The sequence below is a fragment of the Cimex lectularius genome, unplaced genomic scaffold (genome assembly GCF_000648675.2).
Source record: "Cimex lectularius strain Harlan isolate CLEC.00 unplaced genomic scaffold, Clec_2.1 scaffold61, whole genome shotgun sequence".
NCBI classification, from domain to species: domain Eukaryota; kingdom Metazoa; phylum Arthropoda; class Insecta; order Hemiptera; family Cimicidae; genus Cimex; species Cimex lectularius.
In genome coordinates this window covers 754823-778139 of record NW_019392650.1, presented here as the reverse complement: position 1 = coordinate 778139, position 23317 = coordinate 754823, and the positions used below count along the sequence as shown (strand labels likewise).

The 23317-nt window shown below is 35.1% G+C and overlaps 3 protein-coding genes across 4 annotated transcripts; 1 reads left to right on the top strand and 2 right to left on the bottom strand.

Moving 5' to 3' along the window:
* Positions 1-1120: 1120 nt before the first annotated feature.
* On the top strand, positions 1121-3590 carry LOC106672708 (facilitated trehalose transporter Tret1-like). Its single transcript, XM_014404345.2, has 7 exons — positions 1121-1269; positions 1355-1511; positions 1640-2025; positions 2097-2265; positions 2339-2547; positions 2605-2858; positions 2930-3590. The coding sequence occupies exons 1-7, from the start codon at positions 1168-1170 to the stop codon at positions 3153-3155; spliced, it is 1503 nt and encodes a 500-aa protein (XP_014259831.1). The 5' UTR covers positions 1121-1167; the 3' UTR covers positions 3156-3590.
* A 499-nt stretch (positions 3591-4089) lies between these two features.
* On the bottom strand, positions 4090-7218 carry LOC106672654. Its single transcript, XM_024230593.1, has 8 exons — positions 6893-7218; positions 5428-5460; positions 5228-5369; positions 4974-5174; positions 4804-4919; positions 4506-4647; positions 4228-4446; positions 4090-4163 (listed from the first exon to the last, which is right to left on the bottom strand). Exons 1-8 carry the CDS (start codon positions 7046-7048, stop codon positions 4090-4092), a joined length of 1083 nt encoding a protein of 360 aa, XP_024086361.1. The 5' UTR covers positions 7049-7218.
* A 3614-nt stretch (positions 7219-10832) lies between these two features.
* LOC106672706 (AP-3 complex subunit beta-1) lies at positions 10833-22605 on the bottom strand. 2 transcript variants are annotated; one of them, XM_024230621.1, is made up of 20 exons: positions 22473-22605; positions 21864-21994; positions 20475-20550; positions 20254-20424; positions 20037-20197; positions 19773-19875; positions 19561-19707; positions 19345-19500; positions 15612-15764; positions 15357-15550; positions 15214-15287; positions 14533-14753; positions 14171-14423; positions 13889-14113; positions 13703-13833; positions 13424-13640; positions 13123-13217; positions 12872-13060; positions 11543-11768; positions 10833-11209 (listed from the first exon to the last, which is right to left on the bottom strand). In XM_024230621.1, the coding sequence occupies exons 1-20, from the start codon at positions 22515-22517 to the stop codon at positions 10926-10928; spliced, it is 3252 nt and encodes a 1083-aa protein (XP_024086389.1). In that variant the 5' UTR covers positions 22518-22605; the 3' UTR covers positions 10833-10925. The 2 variants fall into 2 exon arrangements, with proteins under 2 accessions (XP_024086389.1, XP_024086390.1); XM_024230622.1 differs by having other exon boundaries at positions 10834-11209; positions 13430-13640; positions 22473-22604.
* Positions 22606-23317: the final 712 nt, after the last annotated feature.

The following is a 23317-nucleotide window of genomic DNA, read 5'->3' as shown; positions in this document are numbered from 1 at the left end:
ACATCTGCAGATAGAGATGCGGGGAGATTGTCTTCGAATTCTTGGTTTAGGGGAGTGAAGAGGGTTCGGCGCCACATTCAATTTCCATAAGTTTGTTTTTGAAGTCTTCCTTTCCAAGTTCCTCCGGTGTTTTTGTCATGTTTTGGTTTATCCCTTTGATTCCCACGAGTATGAGGCATCTAAAAGCCCGCCTCTCTCCGGTATAAGATTGATTGCTCAAGGGGTCACCTGGTACCCTTGATGCTACGTTATTGGTATAGTTATCCCTGTACCATCCATCCATCCATCGGCACGGGTCGCATAAGCACTTAGATTGGAGCAGGATTGTTGAATTAGTATTGGGATTACGATAGAAGGAGTGGTAAGGTAGGTTGTGTAGGGTTTAGGATGTGAACGGTCCAGCTCCTATTCCTCCGTATCCCTCTTTCCCTCTGTTTGATTAACAGAGTAAACTCGCAGAAGCTTCGTGAAAGTGGAAAGTCGGAGTTGAGTATTAGAAACACATAGTGCCCCTTTCGAGTGGTTAAAAAATAGGATTAAATTATACATATTTTGATATTTGTAATTTTTAAAAAAAATGTAATAAGTTAAATAATTGTGAGAACCTTTGATAAATTCAGAACTAAAAGATTGATTATGAAAAAATTAAATGTTTATATATTTCTCACTAATTGATGGTCTTTTCTATGTCAGTTTGAACATCTGTTGGGCAGTTTTGGTCGTGTGTTTTTCACTTCTCTCTCATTTTGTATGCACACAAACAGAAGTTCCAGTTGGTATAGGATTAATTATTTTTTTCCTTAATTGTTTATTTAATTTATTGCATAAAACACAATTCGTTAGCAGTGCCGGGGACAGATATAGATGGATAGAATATTTATTGCATAATTGTTTTAATAAGGCGAGTGTAATAGCAGCGAATTGCCCCTGAAATGTTTCGCTTATTTTTAGTGTCAATTGGTTGACACAGGAGGCAGAAACGATTAAACGGGTTTACAACCCCTCGAGTGGATTACCGGATTGTAAAAAGATTTAGGATTTACTACCGCAGTGTAAAATTAGTGCAAAATTTGACCGTGACCGTCTCATCGCGATTAGGATTTAAAAGGATATTCTCTCGTCTTGTCACTCTTCCTGATTCACATCGAAGTTTCTCTGCCTCCGGAGATGCCAGACTTGGAAAAGCAGGCCGAAAACCACGCGCTCTTCTTACCAACAGGAAATGGTGTCCACAAAAAGCGATCTGCACTGAGGAAGACCTTACCTCAGGTGAGGCTGGATCAATTGCATTTCTGATTTAAGCAAATTTCGAGGTTGACCGAGATGTGATTTAAAGCCAATTTTTAAATTTTAGATTTTGGCCACGTTGGCTTTCGGCATGCTTATCTTTAGTGTGTCTACGATTTGCGTCATGCCGACGATCGTGATAGGAGCATTGCATAAAAAGGACGAATTCGGAAACATACTTGAGAGCGAGATTCCATTCACAGACCAGCAGGCATCGTGGTTCGGTAACGATGCAGCTTGATTAACCAGTTTTCAGTTTGTTTTTCCTTTAATATGAACGTTGGCTGCATTTTCATGTTGCGTTTTTTTTTTTTTTTGCATATAGCTTGAATGTGAATTTAAACTTTTTTAGGGAGTGTGGTATATATAGCACAGCCGTTAGGAAGCCTGACTTCAGGTTTCATCCAAGATCATTTGGGAAGAAAGCGATGCATGATGGCAGTCACCATTCCTCAATTCATTGGCTGGATCATCCTGTACTTCGCCCAGAGCATCGAGCAGCTGTTCACCGCTGCGGTCATAATGGGACTTAGTGTGGGCTTCATGGAAGCCCCAGCCATGTCCTACCTCGGCGAGGTCTGCGAGCCCAGGCTCAGAGGAACGCTTTCTTCCTTTTCCGAAGTGTTTCTCCTGCTCGGTATACTCTTCAAGTTCTTCATCGGAGCGATGCTCACCTGGCGCAACTCATGTGCCGTCGCATTGACGGTTCCTGTGCTGGCATTTATTTTGCTTTCCATCGTAAGCGCAGTTGAACAGTAACAGTCGAACTTTTTAATACCGTTTGTGTACTACTAACAGCATTTCTTTAGGTTCCAGAATCACCAACGTGGTACTTGCTAAACAACCGGAACACGGAGGCAGAGAAATCTTTGAGATGGCTGAGAGGGTGGTTGAAAAGTGAAGAGATACAACATGAATTTATCGCCCTCACATCTTCGATTAATCAAGGTTACGTCCAAGTCAACACGACAGAAAAAAGTTTGTTGAACTATTACTATAACAGTTTTTAAAATATTTTGACGAGAAATCGTAAGATAAATATTTTCTTTAGATGAACATAATGTCGTTGCAATAAAACCGAAGAGAAATTCAGAATGGGCCCAAATGAAACTGTTGAACCAAGGTCGAGTCTACCGGCCGATAATCTTGACAATGGTTTATTTCTTTATCGGCCACTGCATATCCCTTATTGGACTGCGAACATTCCTGGTATCGATCTTCAAGGGCTTTAACACCTCTTTGTCTCCATATTCAGTATTGGTAGGCGAAAGCTTCAACTTCAGATTTTCCCGCTCTAAATGCGACTTTTATCCTTAGGTTCTCGCTGGTCTACTGCAAACGATTGGCAGCGTGTTCTGCGCTATTTTGATCCATAAATTAGGAAAAAGAGTACTGATGATCGCGTCGACGATAGGCGGAGTGTTGTCATGTTTCTTGCTGGCAATATACATCATTCTGAAGATCGACGTTCCGTGGGTACCGGTCCTGCTCTTCTGTGTCAACTTCTTCTGCGGAGGACTTGGCAGCATGACTCTTCCCTGGGTTCTCGTCTGTGAGATTTTTCCACTAGAGTGAGTCAAATTTTTATAAACTGTATTAACAGTTCTTATAGGATCAATCCTTAATGTATGTACGTTTTCAGCGCTAAAGGGTTCTCCGCCGGTCTGGTCGCCGCTTCGTCGTACGTTTTCATGTCCATCATTTCCAAGACTTACGTCGACATGGCATCCGTGATTAATCTCGAAGGAGCGCTTATAGTTTACGGGATTATCGGTATTTTCGGTTTCGTATTCCTCTATTTCCGACAGCCCGAAACCGAAGGGAAAACGCTGGCAGAAATCGAAGAATTCTTCCAGGATAAAAGTTGAACAGCTATGTTTCTTTTAATATTTTTTTATTGTACATAAAATTAATTTAATTTTTTTTAATTTGGATTAATTTTTCCCGATTGACTATGTTGGCGTGACTGAATTTACACTAAACCGTTGTTCCCGTCAAGCGGCCAGACGAACGAGTGACTTCTATCTGGAGATATAAGATGAAATGAAAGTATCTTCACATAAAGCTCTAAAAAGACCTGAAAATATCTATGGTACAAACGATGCCATCATTTTTCATGTTTAACGTTTGAAGAAAACTACCATGGAACTTTAATGCTCTCCATCTAGTCTTCAGGACGTCCGGCATGGAAATTCTTCTTATTCTTTAATAAATATTTATATTTGCTCATTTTGTACCAGGATAGCTTATAATTCCAATCTTCGAAAAGAAACAAAAAACAATAAAGAGCTTTTATATACTGATGTTTGTACATTTTTATTACTATTGTACGATATAATATTACTAGAATATTTCATTTCCTTTTTTCTGGCGGAGCCATCTTCCACTAATTAACTAGCATATCAGGAAAACTTAAAAGTGCTGCACAAAGTTAGTGACTTAAAACATAAAAACACAACCATCTAGCAGTTGTAGTGCACTAAAAAAATGGAATTTAATTATAACATTTCTTTTCGAGGTCGGGGTGATTGTGTTTTCCTAGTTGGTTTGTGTACTTTCTCGGGTTTTTTTCTTTTCTTTTTGAATATGGCCGAAACTCCAAAGCTATGTAGCTCAGACCAAAACAGCGAAGAGGCAGATCAAAATTATCGAAATCGACTAAGGTACACAAAAATAAATACCTGTGCGGCGATGACAAGATGTTTTTGGCTCAAAAATGCAAGAACTAATATTATTAAATATTATTATTAAATAAATAAAAGTATATTTTTACATTTTATGTTTTAATATAAAATAAATATGTTAGGTTGAAGTATACTGTTTCTGAAGATCAAAAAAACCGTTCGCTTTTTCAAATGGTCTGATTATAACATTTCCTAAAACAAAGGCAAAAGTTAGCCTGGTAAAATCTACAAATGAATAAACAGAAAGCTTGTTAACTTGAAAATATTGGAAAAGTCCACAAGGATTCGTAGGTTGGGGTGTAGCCGAACGTCTCCTTTCCGTTCACCTTCAACTTCCAGGCTGATTCATCATAGATTTTGATAGGGGACGAGGCATAAGAGATGGTCAAAAGGTTCGGATCGAAATTCCAGTTGAGAACCTTGTTCTGTACCGCCGATCCGTACCTCATGTAGTACACAGTGCTGTTCGTCAAACCTTAAACCAAAAGAATTTTGAGAAAGGATCGACGGACGAAAGCCCTGCATCAGATCTACCGTAATCCGTCCAGCTATAAACGATTATCCACTTGCCGTTGTCAGTATCCCAGTTCCATTCGTACGGAGAAACAAGGTCTTCCCTATTTATCTGGACTGAACATTTGGTCCTTGATTTCCTCTCTAACGACCAAAACCTACCCTAAAATTAAACTGTTAACTGAATATATTATGGTAAATCAAAAATTAATAACGAAGGAAGGATGAATCGACCGTCAGGATATCACCATTAACTTCATTGTGGTTGGTGACACACATCAGCAAAGGAATGTTTTATACATTAGGTATTATTTCCAACCTGAGTGTTGTCTTCCGACGTGTAAGAGCACTGCTTTTTAGTTGGAGTCAAATTTTCACTCGGAGGACCGATGGGACCAATTGGTGACTGGATAAACGGGTTATGCTCTAATTTCCCTTTAACAGATTATTTTATTTTGTTGTTACATTTGTCGTTTGTGGTTTACTTACTTGAGTATATGTGAAAGATGTACTGCCCGTTGGACTGGGGTTTAAAGCCGAAAATGTCGCCGTTGTAAGCTATATCCCAGCTACCGACGTTGCTGACCGGCACCGCGTTGCTCCTCCAAGAACCATCTTTGTTGTATGCGACGCAGGACTGTACGCTATCCACGCTTCTCGTGTAGCAAGCGTGCACCCCGTAGTAACCGGCTAAAAAACGAGAAAACTCTTAGTCGATTGAAGCTGTCGTTAGATCGACTTACAAGAGAAAGAATGCTGGTATGCGACGTCCCACCGTCCATCGCCAGAATTCCAATTCCACCGGGCTGATCTGTTGGACGTGTCGACGACGAACACTTGCGAATTATCGTTCGGTTCTCGGTTCAAGCAGTACCACCACGGCACCTTAATTTCAAAAATATATTTACAAAATTATTCTTTTAAATATTTGCAACCAAATTACCCAGATCAACCACTGCATACATCTCCTAGATTCCTATAGTAAATTGTTATTATTTAATGTTACTAGAAGAATCTAGCAAAAACTTGATAAAAGTCTGAAGACTTCATATATTGATTTACAATAAACGCTTAGAAAACTACTAAATACTTAATCCTGTTAAACTTATATCAGCACAGGACAGACTGCAGATTACAGTCAAAAGACAATGTTATTCACATAAATGATTGGAGCACGTCTGAATAAATATGTAAATAAGCTGTCCTGCAGTACAACTTCATAATTAAAGAACAAACTGTCCATCTGTGGGTGCTAGGAAAAGACACGTCAATCACCACTCATGAACACCCAAATACAAACACAGGGCTAGGAGAAAGAATTCTCAGGTAAATTTAGAACTCATAACCCTGATCAACCAATCTGTCAATGTAGACGGCGAAATGTCTATAAGATTTTATAATCGTAGTCATGATTTCATGTAGTTACACTTGTAATATTTGTTTTATATGCCATTGTCGTGTGGAAGTCACATCTGCCACATATTCGCCCACTTATCAACTGCACAAGCTTCTCTCATCTTACAACACCTTATATCAACAATTGAAAAATGGAAAATTTTACACTCCGCCATGAGAATTGTTCTGGGATATACTTGTACAAAAATCTGTTCCTCAATCCGACTAAGTTAACTATTTAGGACTTACATTTGATAGAAGACATACTTAGAATCCACACACACACACACACACACACACACACACACACACACACAAACACACACACACACACACACACACACACACACACACAAACTCGCACGCACGCACGCGCGATTAAAAAACAGACACTCAACAAACTAAAATGCTTCATTGCTTTATTACCTGCTTAACCGACCATTCAAATCAAAACTTTCGACATACACATACTTTCTCAAACCTATTTGGATGTACGGGTTCCAAGTTTATGGATCGGCCAAATAATGAAATTGTAACTAGGTATAGAATTTTATTGAGCGTTTTTCTGTTTATTCATGTATGGCTAACATTTCTCTGCATTCTGGCACAGATTTATTAAAAATTTTGAATATTGAGGAAAAAAGAAATGAACATTAGAAAGAAGGAACCGACTCGTTTCCGCCATGAAATTATATTACAAGATTATTAGTAATATCGATATAAATTATTAAATTTATCTTTATGGTAATAGAAAGCTTCAAAATAGTGCTAAATTTAATAAAAATTTATAATAATAAGAAAAGAGGTTTATGATACATATTGGTAAATTAGTAATGGTCAGTACAATGGATGCTTGTCTCTATATACTTATGTTGTCTTTTTTTTAACTACTAAACCTGTAATTTAATCGTTACCGATAATTTTTTTCTGGCAAAAGCCAAAATGTAACAGACCAAAACTGTGATTAATAAATTGTTTTCAAAATTGAATTAAATTTTATTATAAAAAGGCACCTGATCGGTTGTATTCAGGTTCGATGAAGACCTTTGGGGCTCTGTTTCTAATAAAAAGGATTCAGAGTTGGGCCCGTCTTGTTGAATCAAGAGCAGACCTTGACACATATATCCAATAATTTTGGAACTTCCAGGGCAATTAGAAATTGTTAGCATCTCAGATTATTGTGTTATTTATTTTTGAAGTCTGCGTGATGTTGATTTGTACATTGGACTTCCACATCATTCCTGTCTTCCTATGTGCTGTGTTGGGCTGGTAAAAGCCGAACACGCGTCATCGCGTCTGACAGACCAAAACAGCGAGTATAGGTAGACCAAAAGGATTAAGAAACGTCTCTCTAAATGATGCTAAATCTCTATTAAATTTTATCAAAAATGTATTTAATTGCTTTACATAAATTGTTTGTAGCTTATATTCGCATTGTGCTGATAAAAATTGGCATTTATTTTAGGCATAGGATTTTCTCTGCCAAGATTGACCACTGTTAGAAAAACTTTCTTAAATTTTATACAATTATAGTTAAGATTACTCACCGGGCACGGTATTTGTGCGGTTGTATAACTAAAAATCACCACGAACAGCACCAACATTTTACCAGGTGGGGTGTTCAAGAAATTGCAGTCAACGGCGAATAAACCGCGTTCATCAGACTATCTGTCGATCTTGCATGACATCGAACATCCTGTCGATAGCAATAACGACCTCTAAATAAATTTTTTTGTCTGAAGTGATCTTTTTCTGGCTAGGTCGCAGTGTCATTGGCGCAGGGTCAAATACAATTGTCAATTAGCTTGGGAAAAAAAAGAAAAGGGTCCCTGCACTGTACAATTCTAGGTAACATTTATTATAAATTAGTACAGGCAATAAAACTAATTTTCTGCCGTTTTACGACCTCGAAAAGAACCTTCTATGTAAATTACAATTTAATTATTATGTAAAAAACTATAAATTGAGTATATATGTTGTAATTTTAAACTAACTATTCCCCTCCATATTCGTAATATTGCCATCAGAAAATCTTTAAAAAAATAATTTAATCGTTTTAATGAATTATTAGTTTTGCACTTAAACCTGTAAAGTGTTTAGAGGACATAAATCTAAATAGAGAAATAAATCCTAAAATTTAGTATAAGAAATAAAAATTTGCCAATACCACAAAATGCAACTAATAAAATTTATATAAAAGAAAAAATAAGACATGTGAATAATAAATAAATAATACATTTACAGCGGAAAGGTGGATAAGGCTGGGACGTACCAACCTCCGGACAACCGGATTTGACCTACTAATACTAAAAATGCATTAAAAAACATGAATGAATGAAAGTGGCAATGTCGGTTGGCGAATTGGCTGAGAAGCTCTCATGTATCAAGAGCACTGTCAATAAATGGCTCTCCAAGGATCTGGTAGAAAAAGGGTCATCTTTCCTGCTTAGGAAAACACTTACTTTTGGGCCAAAGCTTGTATATGTGTCCAATATGTAGAGAAAGATTGCTTGATGTGTCCCACTTAATTGACGAGTACCATTTTTTATAGAGAATAGTTAGCTCCATATACAGAATGAGTTGCAATTCCACTCTACATGAGAATTGTGCTTGATCATGTGAGCGAGTCCCTTCATCCAAAACTTGGAGGAAACAGGACAGCTTTACTGTATATAGTACTTTATAGATATCTGGTCTTGTGTTTCTTTGTGTATATTGAGACTGAATGTTTTTATTAGCGCAAATGTGTGGGGAAGGCTAATGGAGGAATATTAAGAACCCTATCAACCATCAATTAGATTAGTTATATGATACAGGTAGAGGGTGATGGGACAATATTAAGTACTTCACCAACTGAATGATTGTTATGTAAGTAAGAATTAACGTTACAATGAGTGAGTAAGAGTGTGAATGGGTATGAATTTGGAAAGAAATTGCATTGGGGTCTGGAATGACCTAGCTGTTGATAGCCCCTGGAGCCCAACCTCGGTGGCTGGATGAGTAAGACTGGACTGCCAACACCCAAGAAGTGGATGAATCTCAATGCCTGTCTGTGATTTATTGAAAAGTTCAAAAGCTGGCATTGTCAGCAAGCTGTGAGAAGTGATGATAGGTTCAATTCTGTATGAATTGTTCAATGTACATGCATGTTCAGATTTAAGCTTTTATATAAATCTGTAATCAGTAAATATTATTCAATTATGATGGATGGGTCCATACCTAACACCTACATAATACAAATATTCTATCTGGTTTTACTGTTTTTATTGTTTACCTGTGGAATATTGACATGCCATACGAAATCCTTGTTGTTTCTGTGATAAACACTTTAGTTTGGTCATTTATAATCATTTTGGTCTGCTTATCATAGCTGTTTTAGTCTGTCTGTTATTCACTGTCATCTTCAGTGCTGGGCCTATGAATGACCAAAAATATCGGAAACGACCAAACTATGGGCTCATTACTCCCCAGATCCAAAAAAGAAATCTCTCTGTATAACACTCTCTGTTAAGGTTAAGGTTAAAACGAGCCAACCTCTTTACGCCCTTATGCAATGTGAACAATATTGGTCTATTGTGCAATCTCTGTTATTATCTAGAGCTCTTTGTTAAGCTTAAGGCTTTTTATCTGATACCAAAGCTTTATTAAGGCCGTGTGTTTTCTTCATACCTTGGCTTTTCCTCTCCCAGAAGTCGAAATCTCAGACTGCATAGACCTCCACACCAACAGAGGACTTGTTCTACTGTTTCTTCTTATTCCTCACAATATACATATGTACAGGCTTTGTGCTGTTCTATGTTAATACATATGCCTCCAGAGTCTGCAGTATACAGCCCACTATCATTCTAGTTCTAACACATCATTGGTTTAATAATTTTGCCATTAGTTTCTGCGAAGGTCCTTTAATGAATTTTTTCACATGCCTCTGTCCTAGAATACAGTCTTCTTGACAACTTATTCTGAACCCACGTAGATGGATCTATGTTTCTGGCCTCAAAAGGTTTCATTGCTGATGGGTCCTTATAGAACTTTCCTTGGCCAATTGTCCCAAGGTAGTCTCTTGTATCTCAGATACCCAAACAAGGGTTATGTTGTTGTCTTGCCTGGCTGTCCAACTACATAGCTATTCTTTCGTTGGTAATATTACCCAACCTTTTGATCTCCCTGGCACAGTAGTGCATATTGTCCGAATTACGTTACTTCTAGTTCTCGGTTTATTTCCATAAATACTAACTCTGGACCTATACTCAGTCTTAGAGCCTGTATACCAGATATAGTCAACTGGGATCCCATTCTCCTAATCAGCTTTATTGGATATTTTATTCTAAAACTTCTTATTAAATCTTAATTTCTGGATCAACAGGCCCTTGTCGTAAACATTTAAAACTGTCAAACAATTTTTGTCAATGTAACCGTCACAAAAAAGGTAAAATTATGGTTCTCCCTGCAAAATCAAAAAGCGCCAATACTCAAAACTTGGGCTGCTAGAGGTAGAAAAGCCTAACACCACATAAGGGAAAAAATACAAGAAAATGGCATATCAACTTGGTAGAAGCAAACAGTCATTTTGTTGGCCAAAAGATGAGAGGACAAACTCATTTTCAGTGGAAAAAATAGATGTAAGTTCATTGAGGACGTCGACAAGAGCTGAAAAAACAGATGGTATGCATTTGTGACAGAATAGTGATGCATTACTCTGCACATGGCAATATTTCCCTAATTTAGCCCAGAAATTAAACTATGAATTACTTTTGAGATTTAAAATAGCACAAATCTTGCTGGGAAATGAAAGAATATCTGCATCAGTTTTCTATAAAAGAAAATATGTATTGGGAAATTTTGTATTTATAATTTTCGAATCACCTGATTTTCTTCGTTATGGCCTATAATGACCAGGGGAAATAATTATAAAAAATATTTGTTTTTATAATATTTTTATTAATACAAACAATTAAATATATACTCATTTTTATTATAATAAAATATATTAATAAAATATAACAACGGAGATGGCAGAATCAGCAGATAAATTCTTTGTCCTTAGAACTATTGGTGGGACAAAACCAAGCTTTTCAGTTCTGTGAGTAACATCGACCCAACTACCAGTTTTTCACAGTTGACAGTAATTTGAATAGAGTTTGGAATAACTTTTAAAGATGCCAAGATAAGAGATTTTGAAGCCATCGTTTCACCAGCAAACCTATAGATATCAGGTTCGACGGATGGCAGAAGAGACATATTTGCCACTTTGCAGACTTCATTGCTAATATTGGAGATTTCTTTGGTCGTAGGAACTTTTTCTTGGTGTTCATTCATCCCTTTCAGTTTAGCTGGAAAATAATGATTGTATAATGACAACAATGATAATATATTATTTGGAAATCTTGAGATGCAGTCTTCTGATGATTTAAGAAAAACATTTTCTTCATTGTGCCAAGGTTGAGGGCACTTTCAACACGACACGCAAGAATGGCACAATTACGCAGAAAACAAACACTTTGAGCCCTGAAGATGATCTCAATAAAGATCGAAACATTGGCACGATAAAGAAAATGTTTTCTGAAACCTACGTCACATCTGACCGCATCTCATGATTTCCAAATAGTCATAGACTAACGGTCACTAATCACCGCACAAATGATAATTTAGTTTAAGAAATGTACCTTGCTCGTCTAAAAACATCTTGTGTGAAATCCTGACACTTCGGATCAGCTCGCCGATAGGGGGCTTCAAAGAAATATGAGCCTTGCCGTCATTCCAAGAAACTTCAAATGAAACAGGTTGTGTCGAATCATTCCAATCTACACCTATGGTACCGATGGAGACGGCCTGAGGAGGCAATGTGTTTATTGGTGCAAATTTGTGCATTTGCATTCCTGGGGATAAATTCTAAAAAATAAATAAATAAATTGCATAAATTTATTTTGTACTCAAATAGACTTAACATATTAAAAGACTTGCTTGACCAAAATTTTTAAAATTTTATTTTTTATAAACCAACGAATTTTGGCCATTACCGATTTAGACTTCCTTTCCTCACTGGGTTGGTCTGTCAGACATGTTTCACCATTTCACCATCTTCAGAGTGTTTTTGCAATAGTATGAGAATGTTAAATTATAATAACTGAAAACAGCCAATATACTTTAATTTTTTGGCCAATAACTGAGGAAGGCAAAATGCAGGACATGCATGTCTGGCAGGATACGCATCCAGGAAGGTTGGAAATGACCAAATCATCCTACAGATCTTAAGGAGAAATCTAACAACAAAATATTGCGCTTAGGTCTGGAAAGTTACCTTTAACCTCAGTGATTGGTCAGTAATAAAACTATTAACAATTACAAATTGACTTTCTTGTATTCAGACTACTGAAGATGGCGGAATGCAGAAATAATAATTTTCATCACGAGATTTCTTAAGGTCTGCCAGGTTACCCATGGTTTAATCTTTTCCATTTTACCTAGCCTCGCGTGATTTGTATGTCAATATATTTCATACGGTTTGGTTGTTTCCGATCATTTTTGGCCTGACCTACCCTTGACAATTTGTCTGTCCAGCAGAATCTGGAAAATTTAACATATTCTCTCATGAGTTTGTAGTGCAATTAGAACTTGCAACAAGAAATCGTATTGTCCAACCACTACAAAAATACATCACTGAAGATGGTACGAAACATGACAAACAGACCAAAAACAGAGGCTAGAACAAAATGATTAGTAACAACCAAATTATAGGTTCATCACACTGCAGACCACAAGAAGAAATTTCAGAGAAACAGAAAGAAAGAAGGCAATGAAAATGTTTGCATGACTATGTCACAAATACATTGATAATATTGCAAATACCTATGTAAATAAAACTTCAAAAATTTGGCCAATAAAACTTAGTATAATATTCTTTCCAATTGTTTACAGATATTTATTTTACTTGCAAGATGTAAGTTTATAATAAACAATTATTAAACTTATATAACTAAGATTATTATCCATACCGTTGATGAAACTTTTATGTCCTCCAGAGTTTCAGTTGTGTTGTTGTTGAACTTCAACTCGATTGAAACCATTTTCCCAGAAAATAGATGGGGCTGCCTTGTAAACCGGCCCTCAATACTCAACCCTCTACCGGTTATCTTGTTTAAAAGCTCGTACCTCTTTGATGGGATAACAGTAGGCCCAACTGGCTGAAATTTGTTTCCGTCTGATCAATTTTTGACCTTAAATAATTGTAGACGTGAAATTTTACCTGTACAGAATTGATGTTCACTGATGTGGGTGCAGGGGCCAATGGGCTGAGAAAGCCTCCAAAGGAAGGAGTCAATACTGGAATATTTGGGACCACTGCAAATATTTAATTATTATTAAAACAACAAAAATGGTAAACTAACAGTAAACCAGTTCTTCTGTAAAGAAAGAGTTTAAAAATATGAATGTATAACTAATAAAACTGGATATAAAAGTTAAACATTAAAAAAATGAAAATTAAAGTTATTCCTGAACCAAAGGGTATCACTAAGTTTAATATGTTACAATAACTCAACTATTACCATTACCGTCATCTAAGTCAAGGAGAAGATCTAGGTTTGATTTCCCTTTGGTTTCTACATTATTAGAAACATTACTCGTCAATTTTGTTTTCATCTCATCATCTGAAGAATCAGAATCAGAATCATCGCTGGAACTCATTTCTGAACTGTCACTCTCAGACTCACTTTCCCCATTGTTATTACTAAATTGCACTGGCTCTTGATTCTTCAAATTTTTCTAGAAGATTAATATATTAAAAAATTTTGTTTTGTCCTTAATTAAATAAGTAAATGACTCACAATAGGCTGTGGAGATGACTCTGATGAATCAGATTCCGAATCTCCATCACTGCTATCATCACTAGAGCTGTCCTTGTTATCATCGTCGTCGTCATCATCATCCTCATCACTCTCAGCTGAAGAATCAGAATCTGAAATAATAAATAATTAAATTTCTGAAAGTCGCTTAAAAGTTTAATGTCAAACCTTCGTCAACTTGCGAACTGTCTGAATCCGAATAAAATGATTTGGACTTGGACTGTTTTTTGTTACGAGGCACATCAAGAGGAGGAGGCGATGGCTGGATGGGTTCGGCGACATTCCGTGGTGCTGGGTCAGGTGCCGTATCAGGAAAATCAGGTAGATCGTGATAACCTGCAGCTCTCATGTTTATATAGTGTGTCAATGAACCCATTTGGTAGTTTTCTCTATCTGAAAGTAATTTTTTATATTCTTTTGTGAAATTTATTAATATTATATTAAACATACCTTTGAATTTTGACTGGAGCAATGGTGCAGGCTTAGAAGCGAGGAAGAATTTAGAAGAATAAGATGACAGATTGTTCTCAGTGTTAGTTGGAAATATGAACTGCCGAAGAAATCTAGATCTATCCCTAATATCATAATTTTGATCATAACGCGCCAGACTGAACACATACTGGCAGAGAAGTTTTGTTTGTTCCGGGTTTGTTAAGAAAAGTTTTATTGCCAAATTAAGTACTTGCAGTTTTACGATATCTTCCTGGAAAAAATTAATTTAAATTATTCCAAATGTTGAATTAAATTACTTATTTAATTTCTTAATCATACTTTTATATATATTTGAATACTTTAAAATTTAAAAAACTTACTTCATTGATGAACGATTTAGCCATTTTTCGAAGAACATCAGGTGCAATAGTTGGAACGAGCTCAGAGTACTCTCCAAGCAGCCACAAGATGGACGCCCTGGCTGCTGGCACTGTAATCGTGTCCATTAGCTTCGCCATAGACCTTATTATATCTCGATGTCTCGATGGCTGAGATTGTAAAAGCTTCTTTATCACAACAACACTCTCAGCAACAACAGCCTCTGTAGAAAAATGAAACAAAATTAAAATATGAACTGTATACCTCCAAAAAAAATTTTCTTCTTTTTTTTATTGTCATTCATAAGTCCATTTGTGAGTAGGTCGGATTTGAATGCAGGGCAGGACATTCACCTTACAGCGATGAGCACAGTGTCAACACCAAAACCGTTTCAGCCACCAAGGCCACTCTCAATGGCTAGATGTTATTGAAAATAAATCAGGTAATTTAGATTTGCTCTTTTTTCCCCCTTATATTTATGTAAATTATTACAGATAGATACATAAGTGGTCAGTTAGGGTGTCTAATTCCCATATTTGCCCATGATTTTTTTAGAATTATTTCAAAAATAGAATAATTACAAAATGGTCTGACTTCACCTGCCGACAGGTGGACATGTCATTAATACAGTGTTTCAGTGACAATTCAACAAATGTTTACTATAAAAAAAAAAAATTGTTTACCATCTCTATTTGATAGCATTGTAACAAGCCCGTTTAGACAGCAGTCAGTAACTTCTTTGATGTTGGAAGCACATCTGGAACAAATCTGTATTAATATTCTGTTAACTATTAAATTGTTATTTTTATAAAAATATTTTTCATACCTTCCAATAGCTTGAATAGCAGCTGCTACGAATTCCTTGTCAGGGCTTGAAATGTAAGTTTGGAACTCTCTTAAAATTACAGATATGCTCGTCTCCGTTGCAAGATTTGTTAATATTTCCAGTTTAAGTAATTTTATGTGCGTTGGGTCAGATGTTCTTACAAAAAAACTTTTCAAATACGGTTCGAACATCCCCTATAAAATTAAAATGTAATTGAATATTTAATAGTGTCAGATTTAAAAAATTTCAATTCACCTTTCTTTGAATCGAAATGGATGCGATGCAATTAAGTACAATTGATTGAACTTCCCTGTAAGACCTGAGCAGCCTCACTAAGGACTTGGCAATGACAGAAACTTCTGTTCGGGGTGCCAAGTGGTGAAAGAGTTGAGCTACAGCCATCACAACCTATTGGCAAAAAATTACAGAATACTGAAAAAATGCATGTAATAAAATACAAATACAAAAGAAATAAGTGATGAGAAATAAATAATATGGCCATGCGGTGGCCGAATGGTTAGGGCGTCAGACTTGTATTTGCCATGCTAGGGGTTCTCGGTTCAAATCCCAGCAGAGCTTGTGGCTTTTTTAATTAATAATAAGATCATAAATGTATTATAAAGTGGTTTGACCCCCTCATATGCGGCAACCAACAGGTACGTGGACGTTAAGTCCTCCTGTGTAACCGGAATTTCTTTTTCATAAAATAGTTAATAAACAAAAAAATAGTTTTATTGAACATATTTTAACACAGCATAGTATCAGCATTGAATTAAACTTAAAATGAAAAACAGAAAATTATATATTTAATATAGCTAACACTGATCAAAAGTAATGGAACAAAGACGATATGGATAAAATTAAAATATTTGGAAATGTTTTTCCCACACTTCATGCAGAGTTCACAAAACAATGGAATGGACAGAATGACAGATATCCAGTGTGTTAATGCTCAATCAAGCCTCAAAAACGAAAAACCATCCTAAGGGGTATAAAATGAGCTGTAGTCTCTTTTTTTTAGTCTATTTTAATACTTTATTTCTGCCATTTATGCATATTTACACCTTCTACTTTTTTTTTTGGTACTTCCTTTGAGAAGTTTACTGATACAGGAAAATTCAAAAAATACTCTTCGGCAAATCAGATTCATCATAGCAACTCGCAAAAGTAGTTGTTATCCTTGTTTGTTTCAGAATCATGGAATAATAGACAGTATAGAGATGGAGTTGCATTGCTTTGCATGCTTCATGAGCTATAGAAAATTTATTCTATTCAGATGTCTTATGTTTGACGATATGAATTCACAAGATGACTGAATGTACCACAATTGTTGAAATACTCCATCAATTTCAAGTTAAATGCTTATGGAGGATTTTATCTAGTAAACCTGTCAAATATGATATTGAGAACTTTGCACTGTGCGGTGCAAAGAACTTCTTTACTACCAAAATGGAAATAATGTGAAATCCCTCTACAACAAAGACACATGAAAGATTAATGTTTCTGCTCATTATTAAGGGGTACCCATCTTGGTGTAGTTTAAAATAGATTTTTTTTAAATCTAGATAAATATTTTTTGTACATACTGCCTAATATTTTATATATTTCAATAAATTTTGTAAATAAATAAAAACCAATATGTTTGCAATATAAAAAAGTTAAAAAATGTATCATAGTGTTTTTTAAATTGGATAAAGGCATTTCAACCTCCTGATTCTTCATTCGTGCACCATAGCAATTATTATTCGTTTAACTTATCTTTATAAAATTCAAGCATTCAAAGTATTGGGTTGTCCGGAAAATAATGCAGGATTTTAAGTTTTCATTAAAAAAAATCTATATAAAATATTCTGTTTACGTTTACAGGANTACCAACACGTTGGGAGAAATGTATTGAGAGTATGGGAAATTATTTTGATTAAAGAACATTGCTTTAAAGTAACTAGTTTCTTTTTTTTTTGTTTAATACCAAAATCCTGCATTATTTTCCGGACAACCCAATAGCTTGTTTAATTTTACATAAGTCGCATGATGCAGGTAAACAAAATACAGTAGAGACTTGAGAGCCAATATGTACCCATTTGGCCACTAACAAACCAAAAATAAACAAATACCAATCAGAGTCTACCATGTTTAGGGAGTCTACCATGTTAGAGTAGAGGGTCACAACAAATTTTTGGTTCCTATGTGAAAGGGTAAAATACAAAGTACAAATTGTTTATAATGACAACGGTTATAAGGAATGACCAGTTATAACCTACAAAATCTCCGGCCCTGTGAAATGTCATAAGGAAAAAACATAGGGAACTGTATAACGCTAACTATAGCAGGCAGCATGTAGAAGTAACCCCAGCTGCCAAATGCTTCTAGGAAAGATTCTTCCCTCTTTTCTAACTATAAATGTCTTTAAAAATCTTTAAATAAAATAAATAGACAAATAAAAAACCACAACCTTAGTCTCTTCTGTACAGGAAAAATTCACGATAATATCTCGGATTAAATCAGAAGATTGTTGCAAGTGAAATGGGGACATCTCATTCCAAAATATCGGGAATTGTGAAAAATAAAAATAAAACAGTTGAATAAATGCCATAGTTAAAAAAAAAAATACAGGCCAAAAAAAGATAACAGATTACATAGCACAATGATACTGTAGTCAAATAACTCCATTCACATTTGTCCATACATATAATGTTTTCAAAATATTTATGTAAATAAATTCCATTAGCAGGTTAGAATGTACTTCCTCATAAACCTTGATAAACTATATAGTTACTTACATAATGAAAATTGCTGTGATATAAACATACATGGCCATCTACTGAATGAAATGTTCACATGTAATGAACTGTTATAGTGAATACCGCTTATAATGTACAAAATTTTATGCTCCCCTGAAGTTTGTTATAAACAATTTATGTGAAGACACAAGAAACAAATCAAAAAGGATTGGGAGAATTTGAAGAGAACTCAAATGCCTGAACAATTTATTCCTCTGCGAAAAAGAAGCTTTCAAAAATGTCCTATGTAGTTCCCAAATTACAAATGGATTACCTACACCTGTTCAAATGAACTCAGAACAGGATATGTGAGGGGAGGAACTTCATCACAACAATTAGCACTTAGAAAAGGACAAAGAAAAATTTGCAAAATTTTCTAACAACTGTGACAAAACAAGAAATATAAATAGCATAGTTTCTATTATTTCTCTGTAAAGGATTGTGTTACACCCAGCCTACTTTCCTAAAATACTTTTGGCTTTAAAAAAAAATGAAAGTGATCATAACAAGTATTTTTTTGTATGGACATTTAATATATTTTTAATGTTTATGTCCATTCTAAAAGGGTGAATTATTCTGATGAGGATGGATGGTAGTTCCGTGACTGGTATGGAGGGGTTCTGCTATAGAGGGTATGAAATGTATATAAATCCTATGTTTTTTGCTGGTGAATGCAAAAAATTGTCAAATGGTTGCCATAGAGGGGTGCCCAGCATGAGGGGTTTCACTGTATTAGAACCTCATCCTTTTGATGGTTTGTACAATGCTTCAAATTTACCTACCTCTTAAGTTACAATTTGGCAGCTCTTATTGAAAATTCTAACTAAACAAAGAAAAAGTTAATGGGGGGCATGGGTGACCACAACAGTTTAAGCATTGATATAATGCTCATCACTGTAAGGTAAAGGTCCCAGCTGCCCTACATTCAATAGTTACAAATGGGCTTTAAAAAAATAAATAAATAAATAATTTTTTTTAAAATGGAATGGCAAGGTTTGGGGTTAGGTGGATAGAGTGAGGAAGAGAATTCCATAGGTTAGAGGCAACGATGAGGAAGGAACTACAACGCAGTAGTTCTGTTTTAGGGGCCAGAGGACAGAAAGTCGGGAGCGATTTTTAGAGTGCACCAGAGTGTACTGACGATCTGAAGGTAAGGAGATCATGTACAGAGTGTAAAAAATAGAATAGCATTTTTTTAATTAACTCACTGATGCATTTCGACTTTGTAAAAGAGGTTTAGCATTCTTCAGTAGAAGTCTATAATCTGGGTCTGCGACAAATGTTGGTTTGTTGTTTTTCACATCTTCATTATCTACATCGTCATCATAAAAAGGTCTTTCCACTTCTTTTTCATTTATATTAATCTAAAAGTTACATATATATTCAATCCATTCTAAATTTTAATCTCATCTCATTTAACTCACATCCTTATTTGGATCGACAAACTGAGTCCTGGCATATCTTGTAAGCATGTTTATAATGATGACCTGCCCCCATTCGTCAACGTCAACAAGTAGATTGCACAGCTTCCGATAATTTTTGTGTATTAGACAAATTTTTTCTGGACATACCTAAAATACAAATGTATATTTAAAAAAACCAAGCCTGAAACAAATGGATCATGAGAAAATTTTACTTCTTCAAATGCCATAACAGCAGATCCGACAACAAGGGTTGTTTTATCTGACAAAAGTTTTTCAATGACTATGACCAATTCTTCCTTTTGTTCAGGATCTAAGCTGAAACATTCAATATAAATGTGAACAACAATTTTATTAATTAATAGTGAGAATGAGATTTAAAAATGAACAAATGTGTCCAAATATGTTACCAAATAAACAATCTTTCAAAAAACAAGAGGTTATACAAATAAAACTTTTATTTATTGTACTGTATTTACCTAAAAAGTTTTGGTATGGCATGGGCTGCAGTTTTCCTAACATAAGGAGACATATCCATGGCTGAGTCCTTAATCGCAAGTAGCACAATAGGCACAATAACAGGTACTCGAATACTAGAAAGGACCCTCAAAGCACTTGCCCTGATTAATTGATTTGGATCCTAAAATTAAAATTCATTTAGCTTTTACCATTTGATAGGAAAAAGAAAAAACTTACTTTTAAAGCTCTTTGAAATGTTGAGATTGAAAGGAGGGCAAGATCCTGCTGCTCCTCAGCATATCGGACAAGATAGACATAGACAAGCTTCTTGACTTCGATATTCTTCGAGACGACATTTTTAACGACAGCCGGAAACAGCTCGGATGCATCTCTGCCCCTGGCAACCATCTAAAATAATTGTTAATTTTTGTTTTACTTTAGTTTATTAACAGACATACCCCAATGATCCTCTTCATTGCTTCCAGTTTCAAGCCATCTTTGTTGGTGTCTAGCATCTGCTTTAAGTCATGATGCCTGAAAGACGGACACAAAGTTATTAATGCAATTATGATTAAAAACAAGAAAAAATTCATTTCATTTTGTCAGTTGTTGCAAGTGATTATCATCAGAGATTTTGAAGGTCATCTAATTATGAAAAATTCTTAAAACCTCTTGGAGAAATCATAAAAGAAATTAAAAAGACAAGAAATTCTGGGGAAAAGTAAAGTAATAGGCAAAATGAAAACTTGCTGTTTTCCTCAATATACCTCATAAAATCATCACGATTCAAGACTAAAATTAACTCTTGAAATCAGTATGATCAGTATTTTTGTTGTAAATACAATATGTCAACCTCTTTTTATTTTTAATGGTTCTGCTGTAGCTTGAGCGCTACAAGACCCTTTGTTGTCTTTATGAATTTTATATCCCAAGAAACCAATTAGTTACATTCCTATCACAACACTATTTGCTTTCCTCACGAGGTCCAGTCACCTTGAAGGATCACAGGGTCATTGATGCTTTAAGCATCTTATAAGATAGTAGACAAGGGTTCAGGATGAAAGGTCGGGATGAGCAGCCAGAATTTGTACAGAAGTGTATCAAGAATTTAGAGGTCTGTGGGGATAGAAAAGTTGGACACAAAGTAGGTAGCTTGAGCAATAGTTCAAAGGATTTCAGAAAACCATATTTCCAATTTTTGGCGTACTTAGACAGTTCCACGCAGGTTTTGAGTTGACCTCTTAGGATTGGGGAACCTCAACAGAGCTGCCCGCTGTCTGAATGAATTATTATTGTTGCTCCTTTAAGATATTTATTATTTATTTCATGTGCACAAGTTTCTACAGCTAGCACCAAACGGCTGAAAGATGGTAGTGATGGGGCTGAAGACCATGGCTCAATGTTAAGCCCCTTAATGCCCAGTCATACCATTTCTCATCTTTCATCTGTCTGTACTATCTGTATACCACAGAAGAGCTACAGACTTGTATTTTTTATTTTTCCAATTTGCTATCTTATCAATAATTTTTCAAGTCAAAGTTTTTCAAAGTATACAATTACTTCTGATAAGTTAGAAATGTTTTAGCCATGTTAGTTATTTCAACTTTGCTTAAGTTTTTGCTATGGCTAGCATTTAGATGCTTTCTTTCTCCAGTCGGATGAATTCTTAACAACTTCATTGCGAACATAACCTTATGTAGAATCAAAAATTGCCTTACAACACCTCAAACATCAATAGATAACTTTTGTACACAATATCCAACCTCAGCTTAAATAAATAAATTACACATCATATACCATAGGGTAAATCAGATCAAGAATGTAAAGAAAATATAATAAAAACTTACTTTTTTGAGTCTGAGAAGAAAAATCCACCCGAAGCGGGGTCTGAACCATAATCAATGTCTCCAGCCCCTGCTGGACGGTCATTGCTGTATGAACCGTTATTAGCCATTATGGTCAGATTTGGCGACCGGCTCTGAAACATACAAAATTATATTCGATCACTTGGAATGAACAAATTAGAAGCCAAACACAATAGAAAATAATTACAACCGCTTAATTACCACAAATTATCTCTAGACCAGCTAAATCTTTTAAACAAATGTTAACAACAGTTTGTTATGTTTTGTTCGCTTTTAAAATTAAACAAATTTCAAGAAACTATTTAATCTTAGATTTTATTATGTAATTGTTTTAACACAATTTATAGATGAACAAGAATCTAAAAATTTGTCGTCTTTTTGGCATTGAAAAAAAAAAAACTGAAACAAATTAAGTATAATCAACGTTTACATATTTAAGCCCTCACATTGCATAATGGTGATTATATAACAAATACAACTGCTTACATTTCACCAATTATTCTTAAATTGCGACAAACCCATTAACCGAGGGTTTTAAAAAATTTAATTTTGTACTTAATTACAATGTATCAATGTAAAGAAACTTAATACCAGGGATAAGGCGATTATCGTCTGTTTGTGTAGCATGGCATCCATAAATAATGACTGAATAAAGCACTATGAAATCAGCGAAATATGGTACAAGCTGAGATAAAGGACTAGCACATCGATTTCGGAAATGTTCCAGCTTTCCTATTGCGTAATACCGTGTTATAGAAAACTGCTAATGTAAGGATTCATTTATCTAAAGCTGACAAACAATACTCAGTAGACTCATGACTAAGGTACAATAACTTTCAACATAAACATTAAAAGCTTCACAGGCCAAATATCATAAATATATACAACTAATAGGGAAAACACTAAGTTTTGCCTATTAAAAAATAAATAAATATAAATTTTAAAAAAACCATAAGTACTTCACATTTTTTTCCAAGAAAAATCTTCAATCAATGTCTGATAAGATATTAAGTTTTAAAATTCAAGGAACAACAACTGATTTAGAAGAATAAAAATTGTAATTTGAATAAACATTGAACAAATAAACAAATGCGTACAACATATATCTTTAAACTACTTGTTACAGTTCTGAGATAATATGTGATAGGACCAATCAAAAAGAATTTCAAACACAAAATAATGTTTCAATGTACACGGTAGGATGAATTAACAGTACTCAGTGATACAACATAAAAACGGGGAATTGTCAAGTACTGCTCCCTTTGATAGCTACTGAATCCTCTTTATACCAGTAGTAATTCAACCCTATTGAATATTACTGCTTTGAAAAGTTGTATTTCTTCTGAATAAATTGCTCTTGCTGAGAAGTGAAATATTCAAATTCTGATAGCAAATATGACAGGTCCTGCTTCTTTGCAGAATCTGGCATAATGTGA

Excerpts from the sequence above, each read along its gene's own strand:
- LOC106672708 (XM_014404345.2), top strand. The coding sequence starts at position 1,168 with ATGCCAGACTTGGAAAAGCAGGCCGAAAACCACGCGCTCTTCTTACCA. Across the intron at positions 1,270-1,354 it reads TGAGGAAGACCTTACCTCAG|ATTTTGGCCACGTTGGCTTT; the intron begins GTGAGGCTGGAT and ends TTTAAATTTTAG. Across the intron at positions 2,266-2,338 it reads AGTCAACACGACAGAAAAAA|ATGAACATAATGTCGTTGCA; the intron begins GTTTGTTGAACT and ends TATTTTCTTTAG.
- LOC106672654 (XM_024230593.1), bottom strand. The coding sequence starts at position 7,048 with ATGCTAACAATTTCTAATTGCCCTGGAAGTTCCAAAATTATTGGATAT. Across the intron at positions 5,370-5,427 it reads GTATGCAGTGGTTGATCTGG|GTGCCGTGGTGGTACTGCTT; the intron begins GTAATTTGGTTG and ends TTTGAAATTAAG. Across the intron at positions 4,920-4,973 it reads CATCTTTCACATATACTCAA|GGAAATTAGAGCATAACCCG; the intron begins GTAAGTAAACCA and ends AATCTGTTAAAG.
- LOC106672706 (XM_024230621.1), bottom strand. The coding sequence starts at position 22,517 with ATGGATGCCATGCTACACAAACAGACGATAATCGCCTTATCCCTG. Across the intron at positions 15,288-15,356 it reads GCTATTCAAGCTATTGGAAG|ATGTGCTTCCAACATCAAAG; the intron begins GTATGAAAAATA and ends GATTTGTTCCAG. Across the intron at positions 13,641-13,702 it reads AGTCATCTCCACAGCCTATT|AAAAATTTGAAGAATCAAGA; the intron begins GTGAGTCATTTA and ends TTAATCTTCTAG.